This window comes from Argiope bruennichi, chromosome 6 (assembly GCF_947563725.1).
Source record: "Argiope bruennichi chromosome 6, qqArgBrue1.1, whole genome shotgun sequence".
NCBI lineage: Eukaryota > Metazoa > Arthropoda > Arachnida > Araneae > Araneidae > Argiope > Argiope bruennichi.
In genome coordinates, this window is record NC_079156.1 from 12,284,133 (window position 1) to 12,298,809 (window position 14,677).

Here is a 14,677-nt window from a genome sequence, read left to right on the forward strand (position 1 = left end):
CACTAACTATCAATATTTATTTATTTATTATTTATTTTGAGAATATTAGGTGGAAATTGATTTGGTAGAAGACATGAACTCCATCTTATTTATGAATATTAGCAGCTTATATTAATTAAAGATCGGTTTTACTAAAGTTTTAAATGAGAATACTAAAGTTTTATTACATAATAAATGCTAAAGTTTTATTTACTGAAAAGTACAATGGATTCTTTAAAAAATGACTGAAAGTCACTCGGTGATTGTAAAGTGTAAAAAAATGACTGAAAGTTGCTCAGTCACTTATTTCTGATCAACTAAATTAGAGAAGTAAAAAGCATAATTATTGTGAAAATGAAAGCAATGCAATTTTATTTTTAAAAGCTGCTAGAAAAATCAATTTTTATTCATTTAATATACTTTTCACTACTATTATGAATCCATATTAAACAATTAACTTTTACATCCTGAAAATCACAGAGCAACTACAAATGCATATTGTCAACAAACTACAAAAATATGAAAGCATATTTTTTTATCTGAAATAAGCACACTACAGAAATTAAGCATTTACATAGTGCACAGTGTATACCTAGTATTAATCAATGTCAAAATACTTAAAACAAACATTTATTCAAATATACATACATCTAATGAAAAAAAAAAACATTAGCAAAACTATATATAACAGAATATCATCACTTGCAATACTTTGTTCAATTGTTTCCTTATAGAGCAAAAAACATAAATATTGCCAGTATATTTATAATGCAATGCTTTTTTTCCCCCTTTTTCTTTTTACAATTGATTAATCAAAGCATTTTGGAAAACCAAAAGGCTTTAAAAGCAGAACTTTAAAATTAAATTATTTCCAAAGTTAAAAATTGGAAATAAATATAAATTATTTATTACATTTTTTATTAAATGATATCAAAACTATAAGCAACAGAATTCCTAAACTTATTTAACAAAGACAAAGATGCAGAAATCTGAAAACTTTGGAACAAGTCAATAAATTTAGCTGTTATTGTTGAAAATGCATAATAGCACATAATTTTTTATTTCAAATGAAAAACAAATCTATCTAAATGCAGATCTAATTTTTGAAAAGTTGATTCAGCTATGCTTTTTAGGACATAAAGTAAAAAAAAAAGAAAACGCACATATTCAAATGGATTTTTGAACACAAAAGTACAATTCTAGGACAAACATCTCTATATTTTGAGGAATTAAGCACTGTCTCATGTGACTGTGAAAATGTCATCAATAAACAACATCTAACTAATGTAAAAGATGATTCAATTGACCTAGAACCTCTTTCTCCCAGTATGTTCTTAGAAGATGTCAGAGAGATTGAAATACCTGATCTAAATTTCCTGGATAGTAAATCTAAATAAAACATTCGCTTATTGCCAAAGATTACGACAAGATCTAAGAAAATGCTTTCATCCTGAATATTTGGGACAGCTTAGACAATTTGAAAGAAAAACAAGAAGCTCACCATCTATCAAGATTGGAGACACTGTTCTAATACTCATTGACAATATGAAAAGATTGGATTGGCCTTTGGGCAAAGTCATCGAAGTCTTTAAATCGCCATACGGAAACATCAGACTTATGAAACTGAAATTCACAAGTGGAGAAATCCTACATCCAGCATTGAGACTGTATCCTTTGTGTTTGTGAGCATAACTAGGAACTTTTTCAAAAGTGTTAATCACCAGTAAAATCTACATATGATGATTTCAATGCAGCTGAAAGTGATACTTTGGGTAAACCTGAGCCTGGTGAACCAACGTCTAGGCATGGCAGGAGGTTAAAAAGGTAAAAAGACTCTTATTGTGAGAACTGAACTTTTCTTTATTACAAGTACTCTTATCCTTTGAACTTCTTATTATCTACTTCATATCTTAAGAACTTTAATTGATAATTGAACACTAAATTATAATTTTGTACCTTTGATATTTTGACAGTTGAATGATAATTTGGTTTATTTTAATACTGAAATACTTTTTTGTAATATTTTGATAGTTGAATGATAATATGATATATTTTAATATTTGAAATATTTTTTGTAACTTTAATAAATTTTGGTAATTGTAGTGGTTTCTTGATTTATATTTGATAGTGTAAGCATTTTATTAATTCAATTATTTTGTTATTTGTCGATTTCTATTTGATAATTTTGAAAAAAAATTTCACAATAATTTGAGCATTGATTTTGAATTTTCTGTTCTTTAAAACTTAAAGGTGGGAGGATATTGCAATTCCTGACTTAACCACAATATGATGTAACCCTTATGTGCATGCATGCTTTGATGATGTCAGAAAAATATCCCATGATCTCACAAAAACAGAAGTAAATTATTGGTGAAGAGTAAGAAGAGAATGAAAGATGGTTGCACGCTATATAAAGAATTTGTGCACATGAAATAAAATATGTAAATGCTTGTAAATAATTATCTGTGCCTGTGTCCTCATCCAGAAAATAAAAAAGATGATAAAATAGAGAATGTACAACCCTTATTGGATTATTGTTTTCGATGTTTATGGGGACTAATTCATTTTGGAATACCTCAATTCTTTTGATTAGAAGACAGGTAAGAATAAATTTTCTCTTGCATTTAAAATTTTGAATTAGGGGCCTAGAAATCCCCAAAATTACATTACAGATGCCATTTTTGTTATAGTAAAACAGACTATATAATAAACTTCCATGTATTTTGTTAAATAAATTTTTCAATCCCCAATGTGTGTAAACTGTTTTTCAAATCTTACACATTATAAATTTATTCAAAGTACATTCCTTCAATAAATTCAGGATCTGTTTCATTCTATGGCATACTATTTGATATATTAGTATGACAAATACGAAAAACATTAAACAACTTTAAGTATGAATAATACATATCAAAATAAAAATAATTCCTCTTACCTCATTCGTATATTTTATCCTAGTCAGAGGCAACCATTGCAGACCTAGAAGCTTGTCCCAGAGCATCCCTTTGTTCCAGACTTCAATTATAAGACCAATATCCATTCTATTGGTCTCGCTAAAAAAAGAAGAAAAAAGCCTTATTCTTCATATAAATAAAAAAATTTAGTTATTTCATACATACTAATTTTTAGTGTAACAAACTATATAATAAACTTCCAAATATTCTTTCATACACACTCTGTGAGTATGAAAGAAATATTTTTACCACAGTTCATATACTTTTATTTATTCAGGGTGCATGGTAAAAAATTGATGCAGAAATTAAGCACTTTTTAAGCACCTTGGCCAAAAATATTAAGCATCTTTGTACATATATGCATATATAAACCTGTGAATTTTCTAAGCATAAGATATTTTCTGTTTTCTATTAATGCATGGTTTTCATTGAAAAATTTATGAATCAATTTTAAAAGTGCATTTTTTAAATTCTAATATTTATTTCTGCATTTGCAGAGTCTCTTCTATTGCAAAACAAATTATGCCGTCTTGGTTTTGATTTTAAAAAAAAAAGGGGGATTATAAAAATGAAAAACTATTAATACCAAAAAATAAAGAAAACTTTTATAAAATTAACAAATTACATAAGTGATTTTGTTTTCATTATTTCTTAAAATAAGAAACTATCAGTTTATTTAGATGGATACATCATTTCTGAAAATGCCATTGATGTAGAAGCATAGCATGACCAACAGTTTATATTTAAACATGGAACAACAAATAAGATTCAACATAGTTCGGATGAAAAGTGTAAATTCCCCTCCATACACACACACTGATTCAGTAAATTTAGAAATTTTAGTTACAGTCTTATAAACCTAAGAACTAAGCATTCTGGAAAGGCTACCATTGTAGATTGGCAAAATTGCCATAAAATTGATGACAGAACAAAGCTATATTCTAAATGTGTTTTTAAATCATAATTTTAGTAGAAAAGAATAACAAAGTTCATTAATGGCCAGACTATAAAAAATTTGTCCTTTCACTTATTTTTGTAGTAAAGGCTTTTATTAATGTTTAACATTCCACAAATTTAATAAAAACTTGCTTTTTAACTTACATAAAAAATTCTTTAACTTAAAAAAATTAGCTGAAAAATGTGGTGATATATTTTGTGAAGAAATGAAAATGCTTTAATTTCTAATTTCCATTAATAATAAAAAGAAATTCAAGAAGTTAAAAGAAATAATATAATAAAAGTAACTTACAATATGAAGTCTACCTCCCACTCCGGCTCATTTCCTTTTACAGAAGTTGTTGTAGATTTCACATTTTGTAGCTTTAATGTAACATATGTGTTGAATTGATCTGAAAGAAAAGGAAATGTGTGTTTATAGCACGATATGTACATTGACAAGAAGAACTCAGTTTCCAAAACAAGATAAACTGCTTAGATAAAAAGAACTTTCCTTTAAAAGAAGTAATCAATGGTAAATTTATTTAATAACAATAATTAAAGGTAGTCAGATTCAAAGACTCAGCTTTTTTAAGTGAGCTTTTTGAAGTTTCAATTCCCACAATTCAATGCAAGAGGAAATTAATTAGGAACACTAAATTCATTCTTGGCATGAAAACTTAGCTAATTTCTAATATAAGAATTCTCAACCCATCAATTCAAGCCATCAATCATCACAATAAATAATTTTAAGTGCCTACAGATATATTATATTTTTTTTCTATTCATCAAATGCAGCAAGATAAACATCATTTCTGTAGGTTGAATCTATTGTTTATAACAACACAAACTGACAACAAAGAGAAAAATGTATAGATGCAATCATAGGTCAGTATTAAATACGGCAAATAAAAAGTAAATGATATTTAAAGTAATAAAACTTTGCAAAACTTGTTTAATTTTGTACCTCTTTTGACTTACAAAAAGATTGTCATATTATGCTAGTTATTAAACATGCAACCAATCATTATTTCACAGTTCATGTTGAATTAACTGCAATTTCTTTTCTCCTTAATTATTGTCTGATTATGTCACAAATGAAACAGAACACCACCCCACCACCCCTCTTCCAGGTTTGTTTTTAACTGAGGACTTTGATAAGGTTATAAGTATAAAATTAAGAATCCTTCAAAAAAAATTTTACTGATGAAAAAAAAAAAATGTCACATAAAACAAACTTATTTGTTCGTTATATTTTGTCTACATTATCTATTAATAGTTTGTTATATTTTATGTCTACTATCCTCTATTAATAGTTATTAAGCTTGAAGTTTTTTCTTTTATTGTTATTTACTAGATTTCTAAAGATTATTTTCCTAATTTAAACATTTCATAATGACATAATATATATACTATCATTTTTCATAATTTATATAAAATAGACTTTTAAAAAAATATGTTATCTTTCCTGTCATTTGCCTTTATTACTCACATACATATGCTTGATGCAGCTTAATCTAAACTCTACTAAATCAATCAAATCAACCCTTATTACTGCATATTGCTATTTTTTTCTTTCTTTTTCTGTTTAGACTTTTAAATGATTTCTTTAAGGAAAAAAAATTGAAAAATTTTTCTTATATATTTGATTTTTTTCATTAAAATTTAAAAATAGAAACAATTTATTGCATTAAAACATGGGAAATGAATTCATTAATCTCTAACTTATTTATTTGAAGTTTAGAATAAACAGAGGATTAATATGTGAAATTTTTCTACACCTTATCTAAAAGAAATACAAAATAAATTATTAAACATGCCCCAGCATACTTTTCTTATTCCATAAACCTGTTTTTAAAAAATCAAAGAATTTTAAATCAAAATAAAGAGAAATCCTTGCAGAACATAATATAGCATATCATAAAATATAATTATATTCTAAAATCATACATACTAAATCTTCTGACACAGAAAGTAAAATTTAATGAATATTCTTGAATGACAATAAACAATATTACACATTAAATGATAAAAAAACTAATTCAAACTTTGGAGAAGGTCATAAAAACAGTTATTATTAAAATACTATTTTTTAAATGATAAAAAAAATGGAGAAAAAGAATAAATAATTACAATACAGAGATAGATATTGTGTTGATCGAATTTGATAAATTTTTCGATTTTGTATCAAATGCTCTATTTCATTCTTGAATTAATTACATATGTGCAGGAACTGCCATTGATGAACTGTTTTGTTTTAGAAATCAGACACTAAACACTTTCAGTCATCAATTAACTAAATATTTTGGTTTTTATAAATAAATTTTTTTCATATAAGCACTTAAAACAATTAGCAACCTTAGTTCAAGTATAATGGTGAGTTACTTTTGAATTCACAACTACTAAATGATACAAGAGAATTTGTATATAAACTGTACGTCACAAGCATACTTTTAGCTTAACTATATGTCACTAACGAGCTCAGTCAATAAACAAACATGACAATGTTAGCTTTTTTTTGTAATTAATTGTTGGTTGCAATACATTTGTGGTAATTAATAAGTGGCAAGTGGTTAATACAATAATATCAATATAAATAAATTTTGCATAAAATCAAATATTATTATCATATCTAAAGATGAATCATTTAATAAAGTAAATGCATATGATAATGTATTTTGAAAAAATTAATTAACAAATTATTGCAGTTCTAATACTCACTTGGGTTTCCTACCAAAGCAGCTCTTTTCACTGAAAATTAAAATAAAAAGAGTTAATATACAGTTTTTAATAAGCAAACAAAGAAAATTTAGGAGAAAGTCATATTTAGCAATTTATTTAGACAGAATAAAAATAAATTCCACCCAAATTTTTTCTCATATTTTGAAAACTGGTTCATCAACTTTGCAACATAAAACTGCTGGCTTACAGAATTGTACAGAAAAGCATATTCTATACTAACATTTGTTTGATAACAACTGCCAAAATGTGTATTATCTGCAAGCAAATATTTAGTTTGAAATACTTCAAAATACAAAAAAAAAAAAAAAAAAAACTTATTCAGTGTTTATTATTTCCAAATAATTATAGTAGAATAAGTACAGATTATTATAATTATACAATTTTATTTTTTAAAACACAATAATCTTACTACTCTTCTCATGATGAAAATACTAACAGGAGTATACTTTTCATCAAATATTACTCAAGAATTATTTTTAAAAATTCTTCATCACAATTTTAACATTTATGCCAGAATTAATAGCCTTCAAGTCTGTTTATTAGTATACATTTTATAATTTTAAAATGTGTCGAATTCTCATCACTTATTCATACTTTTGAATTTTAAAAATCCACCAACAAAAACAAATCTTATATCATCAATTTTATTTCATTTTCACACTCAACTGAGAAAAGATTCATATGTAAAATATAGTACTTTTTCATTTAGGAAAAGTTGTGACAATGCAAGAGGAAAATTTTAAAATACTATTACAGACACGAGAATTTTCCAAATAATTTAGAAGATCATTTCTGATAAAAAGTAGTTTGCATTCTGTGACATGCACAAATTTTTCACTTCTGCCTGTCTTTCTCGCACTCACCTATTTTATTTATTTATTTTCTCATATATGAAACATAGAATAAGCAGTATGATCCTCAAAAAATTCAAATTCGAGATTTTTACAAATTCCCCTGTTTTAGACAGAAACACACTTTGACACTGGAAGATCTGGGTCTGAATATACAGCAAAAATTAACTCTGATTACATAAAAATATCAATATCTGTTTGTCTGTGACAAAAATAACTCAAAAATACTTTGAGCTAGACTGATGAAATTCGGTACACATTCTTTATATCGTATTCGTAAATTTCCATCAAATTTCGTGAGAAATGCATTTAGTGGAAATTTAATTTTTAATTCTAGTATTTAACTGAATATAATATATACAAAATAGAGAAAGCAAGATGGACAAATTTTAGTAAATGCAGATTTAAAATCGAAAGTGTAGAAATCTGTCCAATTTGGAATTAAAGGGCTTGACTGTCTGTTGGTCTGTACTTTTACAAACATATAAATATGTTAACTCAGAAATACAGTGACTTAAATATATGATAATTGTTATGTGATTTTATGAGTATAATTGTAGTTCTGCTTCAAATTTGGTTTCAATCAGTTGAAAATAATACATCTAAAACATAAATTTGATTTTTAGCTATTTATTGCTAAATACCAGCAATAAAGTGGCAAAAAAAATTCTCAAAGACTGCATGTTAGATTCAGTTAAAAAAATTTACTTTGTACCAAAGATTAATATTCATAACTATAGTTCATATGTCATGTTCATTGTTTATATGTCATGCCAGGCATTGGTATACTTATCCAAAGTCTGCAATTGCATGCAGGGGAAGGGAGATAACACCCTTACACCCTACATTATGAAAGAATATGTTAGAAAGTTTTAAGATGACCACTCCTGTTGCTTTATAAAGTTATTCTTTCAAACTATGTTTAAATGAACAGGGAAATCTGGCCTAAACATGCAGCTCTGATGACATAAGCTCTGATAGAATAGGTAAAATGTATACTTGTAAAAATGTATACTTAATTTCATAGAAAAATTCAATTATTTTCTTTTGTAATTTCATAGAAAAATTCAAATTCTTTGCAAATTAACTGGGATAGAATTAATCAAAAGGGGGGGGGATTTAAAAATGACATGAAAAAGTGCAAAAAGAAAAAGCATTCAAAAAGTTTTAATTAAATAATCAATGTGAAGAAAAAATTATCAGAACTATAGCCTCATTGCATTTTACATAAATTTAAAAATTATTATAAAGAAAAAAAATCTATAACTTATGATTTTCCCAAAGATACTTTAAGAAGTAAATTGTCAGAACTAATTTAAATGTATGTGTACGAGATAATAGGGGAAAGCTAGTACTTTATTGTAAATATACCTCACTAGCATATTTTAGCAAATATTTCATTAATAGCCAATGGACCTTTTACGCATATCTCAGGCATATTGCCGGGGTTTGTTTGTTTTTTACAGGTATTTCATTAATATAACTCAACTGAAGTTTTAGTTACACTAACATTTGAACATTATTCATACTTGTACAACAAGTAGTTTTGTTTTTTGTACAAAACTCAGATATCAGAGAATTACTTGATAACACGGACCTCATTTTTTCCCCCCTTACATCTTTTTCATCTATTTTACTGCTGCATGTTCTATTTCTTAGGGTATATAAGATTTGCATATTATTCTAAATAATAATCCAAACTCTAAGAATATACAAACCAATTTTAGAAATACTATTATTTTGAAAAAAAAAAGTTTCGAATATCAAATAAAATTAAAATTTAAAAGATGGCAATGTTCAATAGTACCAACATGTAACTTGAAAACTCAATTTTGAATGAAGGGAGATGGCAATAAAATAGCAGGCACAGCAAATGAAATTCATTAACTAAATGCTTGACTACCTCATAATAAAACTAGGCGTTATTTGGTTAAAAGAAAAAGAAAAATATATATACAATTTTTTTCCCCACTAATATTTCTTTTTTTAATCAATGACAACATAATTCAAAAGTGAGTGGTCAAGTAACATGTGAAAGCTTAGCAAAACAAATATATGAGAACTGGAAGCCTCACTGTTAATGCTGTACCAACTGACAGCAGCAAATATGAAAATAGTTGTGAAGTATAGAAATTAGCAGTAGAATAGTAGAGAAATAGAAATTATTTTCAATAATTAGAAAATCAACCAGAATTCAAGTTTTCAAGGAAATAAATTTTTATATTAAAACAAAAGTTTTTATTTATAGCAGTAAATTATAATATTGGATATTCATACCTACTGGTTAATTTTATGTACTTTGTAAAATTTAAACCACATTTGATAAAATCTACAAATGCATAATAACAGATTTCTGACTAAGGGGAAGGAAAGCATGGAAGGAAGTAAAATTCCTTTAATGTTTATTAGACTGATTGATAATTAAATACATTTTGAAAAATAAATTGTCTGAGTTATAAAATATTAGATTCATATTAATAACTTATCAATATAATTAGTCTAATTCCTACCTTTCATATTATTGAGATTTAGAAAATGCATTATATTTACAAATACTGTGAATCTACTTAAATAATACTTTTAACAACATGGATTCTTTTTTCTTTTTTTTTTTCTCCCTTATTCCACCTCTATAAATTAAAATTAGCTGAAATTCTTCTAAAACTTTTAATTTTAAAAAAATCAGTTTTTTTTGTTTTTTTTCTGTGGAAGCTACATTTGAAATTATTATAAGTTTCTAATAATGTTTACTAATTTAAATGTTACGAACCTTGAAGTGCCCAATTATTTTGATCTAGTAGTCTTGAAAGTTAGAAAAATTGGTTCTCAAATTGAAGAAACCCTTTTTTTTTTAGCATGTGTGTACACAATTTATATAAATCAAATCTTTAAAAAATATTTCCTTCATGGAATTTTAAAAATATATGCATAAAATTCTCCTCTTGAACTGAATATGAACAGAAAACATGATAATGAGATACAAAACAGTTGTTAAGCAGAGAATTTGTACAAATATAGTTGTGTGAATAAAAGTAAATAATAATAGTAAAGGTACAAATAAATTTATAAAAAAATGTAAGTAAACTGAAAAGAAAAGAAAACAATTTTAACAACTATGTCAAATGCACATGCATTAAATCGATTGCTCAGTTATAATATTTTAATTATCATATAAAAAAGATATCAAATGTCAGTATTGAAAATTTTCTATCAAACTGAATGAAATCATTTTTTTTAGTATGTTTGTGTGCTAATTGAAAGCTTTGAGGTATTACAAATATTTTATCTCTGGAATTAATGAATATATAAACATGTGAATTGTTTGTTTTTGAACTGGGCATGAAAAAATTAATTTATAATAGAGATTAAAGTTGAAATGAGAAATTTTCAAATTTTTAGCCATAAGCTTGAGGGGATAAGAAAATTATATTTGTAAGAGATTAAACAATAATAAAAATATAATGATTGAATAAAAATTCAAAATATATATTGTTGACTTATTGATATAAAAATATTACACTGAATGTTCTTCCCAATAAGTTTCAAAGTATTTTACACACTCCCTCATAGAGAATTTAAAATAACTTCACAGTAAATAGGAAAGTGTTATCTTCCCATTATTCTGAATTTGGAAATTTTAGAAACTAATTTTATATTTTATTTTTCAATTAAATATTACAGAAAAATAAAATATCACTTTAAAATGGAAAAAAAAAATGAGATTAAAAAAATGTCATATAATTATGCATTGTTTATTAGCTTATATAAAAAAAATCAATTATCTCATATACTAAAAAAAATTCTGTTTTATAGAAATCCATGAGACAAGAGGAAAGGGCGACTTCATGTAAAACAGAGTTTGGTCATTGATGAAATCTTGATATTAAATATTGAATAAGTGACCTTTCACACTTCAAAGACTTATTTAATTATTACAGGCAAGAAAGGAGAGTAAGGGAAAAATCATAAATAAAATCTTACAAAAAAAACTTTTCAGAGGTGTTTTTTTTTTTTTTTTTTTTTTTTTTTTTGAAGTCAAGTGAAATTTAAAGAGTTTAAAAAATAATTTTTTTTTAAAAGAATCATTAAAACACATATGGGATTTTAATATTATTAAAAGGTCCTGAAATTAATAAGTTTTATATCCAGCTTAGAATAGAATTCATCTAAGATAAAAACCAAAACAAATGTCAATTTTTTTTCTGAAAACAAAATAAAACTCTTCTACAAATGAAGAATTCATTCCTTATGAAACAGAAAGTTTTTAAAAAAATATTCAAACACATACCATTAGTAATATTTGTGTAAAGGTTTTAAGAAAAATGGTGATAAACATTCTAAAGTTTTGTAAGCTTTTCATTAAATTATTAAAATGAAGACAATAAAGAACTTTGAAGAAACAAAAACTTCACACTGATGAAAAAACTGCAAATATTTAGTCAAAACACAAGAGTGAGGGGAAAAGCAATTATAGATATTGCATGAATATTTGCGGAAGTAAATTGAAGGCATTTAAAAAAATCCTAAACTGTTACATTTTAAAAAATCCTAAATTGTTTTGAAATAAAATAAGCATTACAAGAAAACAAGAATTTTTCTGTTTTAAATATCTATCTCTTTTAAAATTTCAAAGTGTGCATAGTACTAATTTTAAAATTCTTCATTGCCTTATCTATGGCTCAATGATATAATAAATTATATTGTATGAATTAAAGAATAACCAATTTTTATGCGTAAATAATTACGAAGATACGTTTTCACTTTTGAATATATAGCAGAAACACACACAGAGGAAGTTGGATCAACATTTTGTTCCGAAACTCACATTCACTGGCACTTAATATATGAAAAAAACTCAATAATTCCTTAATTAATCACCACATGAACATCCAGAACGGCAAAATTTTATCATGCACTTGTTTGTAATCCAAAAGCGATGATGATTTTGAAAGGTGAAAAGCAAGAGTCACATATCACAAAAAATAATCCAACTTTTTTGTTTTATCCGCATACGAAAAAAACACTATAAATATATTAAACCATTCATTAACACACGTATATGAAGATTTAAATAAAAATAAATGGTCTTTTTACGCAAAAGAAAAATAAAAACCAAATGATCTTCGAATTCCAAAAACATTCCCCAAAACAGTCCATGGTTTTGAATTTATTTTGTCTTGGCACACTTTTAGGAATTATTTGATAAATTCCACATTGTTTGCACATAATTATGGTACAGATTTTTTAAATTTTTGATCATTTGCACAAGTGAAATTCGCATTATCACGTCTTTTATGGATCGGAGAATCACAACTCTCCTAAAGATGAATAGGAAGAGCATGATCCTTACCCTGAACGCAGAGCAAAGACATACTTCTTCAAACACAACTATAGTAGTTGTCCAATAAACACCTGGATTACATAATCTACACAACTTCTTGGCTTCCCAGTTCAGAAGGCCGATCATTCCATGGCGTTTAAAAACACATCTCTAGTATAAGCATCAGTATTCCATTTAGATCACACATTTCCGCCATATCGTTACGTCATGAGTGACGTCAATGACTGGCGGTCTTCGGAGCAGACTCGGGAGGCAGTGGCTGGATGGGACCGCCCAGTCCAACACCAGTCTATTATGTTCGCCATTTAAGACCACAAAAAGAAATTTTCAAAATAAGATATTCTCCTCTTTTTAGTTCAATCATCTTTGCTAATTACAGCTTAAATGATAGCTCCAACGTGGAGAGAAATTCTGTAGAAGTAAACAAAAAAATTATAAACATAAATGTAATTGCTCTATTTTATTGTGTCCTGTTCTGAAATTTTTTTCATTAACTTGTATGCTTTCTTTACAAATCTATCACATCAATAAATAAGAAGTTCTTGAATGATTTATTCAGTAAAATTAAGTTCACAGGGCAAAATTATTTCTCCAAAACTTTTTTGAGGAATGACATTACTTAACCAGCAAAGTACAAAGAAAATTTTTGATTAAATTACATTAATGTAACTTTTTGCTCGGAATGGTGCCCTTCTCGGACAATACTTTAAATGGTGCAACATTCTTGACTTCCCAGTTTAGAAGGCCGATCATTTTTTTTTTATTCTTATATATTACTGTATAATTGAACAGGCAAAATAGGCAATTGCCTAGGAACTCCAAAACTTAAGGAGGTGACTAACCTTCAAGATAAATTTGCGGTATTTTGAAAGTTATTTAATTTCGTGCCTTCATTTAATTTATAAAGCTCATGAAATCGAAGCAATTAAAAAAGTCACGTGTTTTTAATTACTTTTAAATCATTACTCTAGTAACATTTCTAACAAATTATCATTTGCAATTCTCAAAAATGCAGTTCTTTATAATTTTTTTAAAGAAATGCCCGATTCCTATTAGTAATTATTGTTTAAAATGCGTTAAAAAATATGTCATCTTTTCCCCATTATATTTCAAATTACTTTTAAATTTGAGTTTCGCATTTTTTATACATGATATATTAAAACTAACTTTTTAGTAAGTGACCAACAATTAAGCGATTTGCTATTTCAGTGTGCAAATATCTATTACTTAAAACTATTTAGATAAAGATAAAACTAAAACCGAAAAAAAAATTGTTTTGAAAAGAATGGCTTTGAGAGAGGCATTGCCTAAGAGTGCCTAGAAAGCTCAATCCGGCCATGTTCCAATTTACTAAAGAGAAAATATAAGTAAGAAGTAATTTAAGCTTTCAGGTAAAAACTAAGTTATGCAACAATATATATATGTTACTTACTAGGCAATAAAACAAGCTCTTGTATTCAATGAATAATTACGCTTCTAATTACTTTTACAGGAGCAAAAGAATAATTTGAAGATCAAAATAAATAAATTTTTCGCAAAATTTTCCAGGAGCTACAATTGAACCTGATTGTATTTCATAGGGGGGGGGGTCTTTGTTTGGAACCCGATTCTATCAAACATTGCCATGTGAATGGGCCTGCTTCATTTTAATCCTCAAAATAAAACAACTCCTGTACTAGAATTTTTAAAAGACAGCGGCAGACTGGCCAGGTTAGTTATATTAGCGTTCCGGTTGAAAGCAACACTAGGGTTATTTTGGGACAGACCTGGTAATTTTGAACCGTGGTCAGATGACGAGGACGACATCTGAGCTGATTACCTCCCCACTGAACCAGGCCTCGGTGGATTTAGCGTGCACAAGACCCGCTAACATC

At 26.6% G+C, this 14,677-nt stretch overlaps 1 protein-coding gene across 2 annotated transcripts in view; it reads right to left on the reverse strand.

Annotated features, from left to right (window-relative positions):
- Nucleotides 1–12,982, reverse strand: part of LOC129972515 (protein unc-13 homolog B-like) — a 496,213-nt gene extending 483,231 nt beyond the window's left edge. For both annotated transcript variants that reach the window (XM_056086676.1, XM_056086675.1), the window contains exons 1-4: nucleotides 12,813–12,982; nucleotides 6,591–6,620; nucleotides 4,183–4,282; nucleotides 2,915–3,032 (exon numbers count right to left, since the gene is read on the reverse strand). In XM_056086676.1, the coding sequence (XP_055942651.1) occupies nucleotides 2,915–3,032; nucleotides 4,183–4,282; nucleotides 6,591–6,620; nucleotides 12,813–12,834 (270 nt within the window). In that variant the 5' untranslated portion in view covers nucleotides 12,835–12,982. The remainder of the gene's footprint in view (nucleotides 1–2,914; nucleotides 3,033–4,182; nucleotides 4,283–6,590; nucleotides 6,621–12,812) is intronic.
- Nucleotides 12,983–14,677: the final 1,695 nt, after the last annotated feature.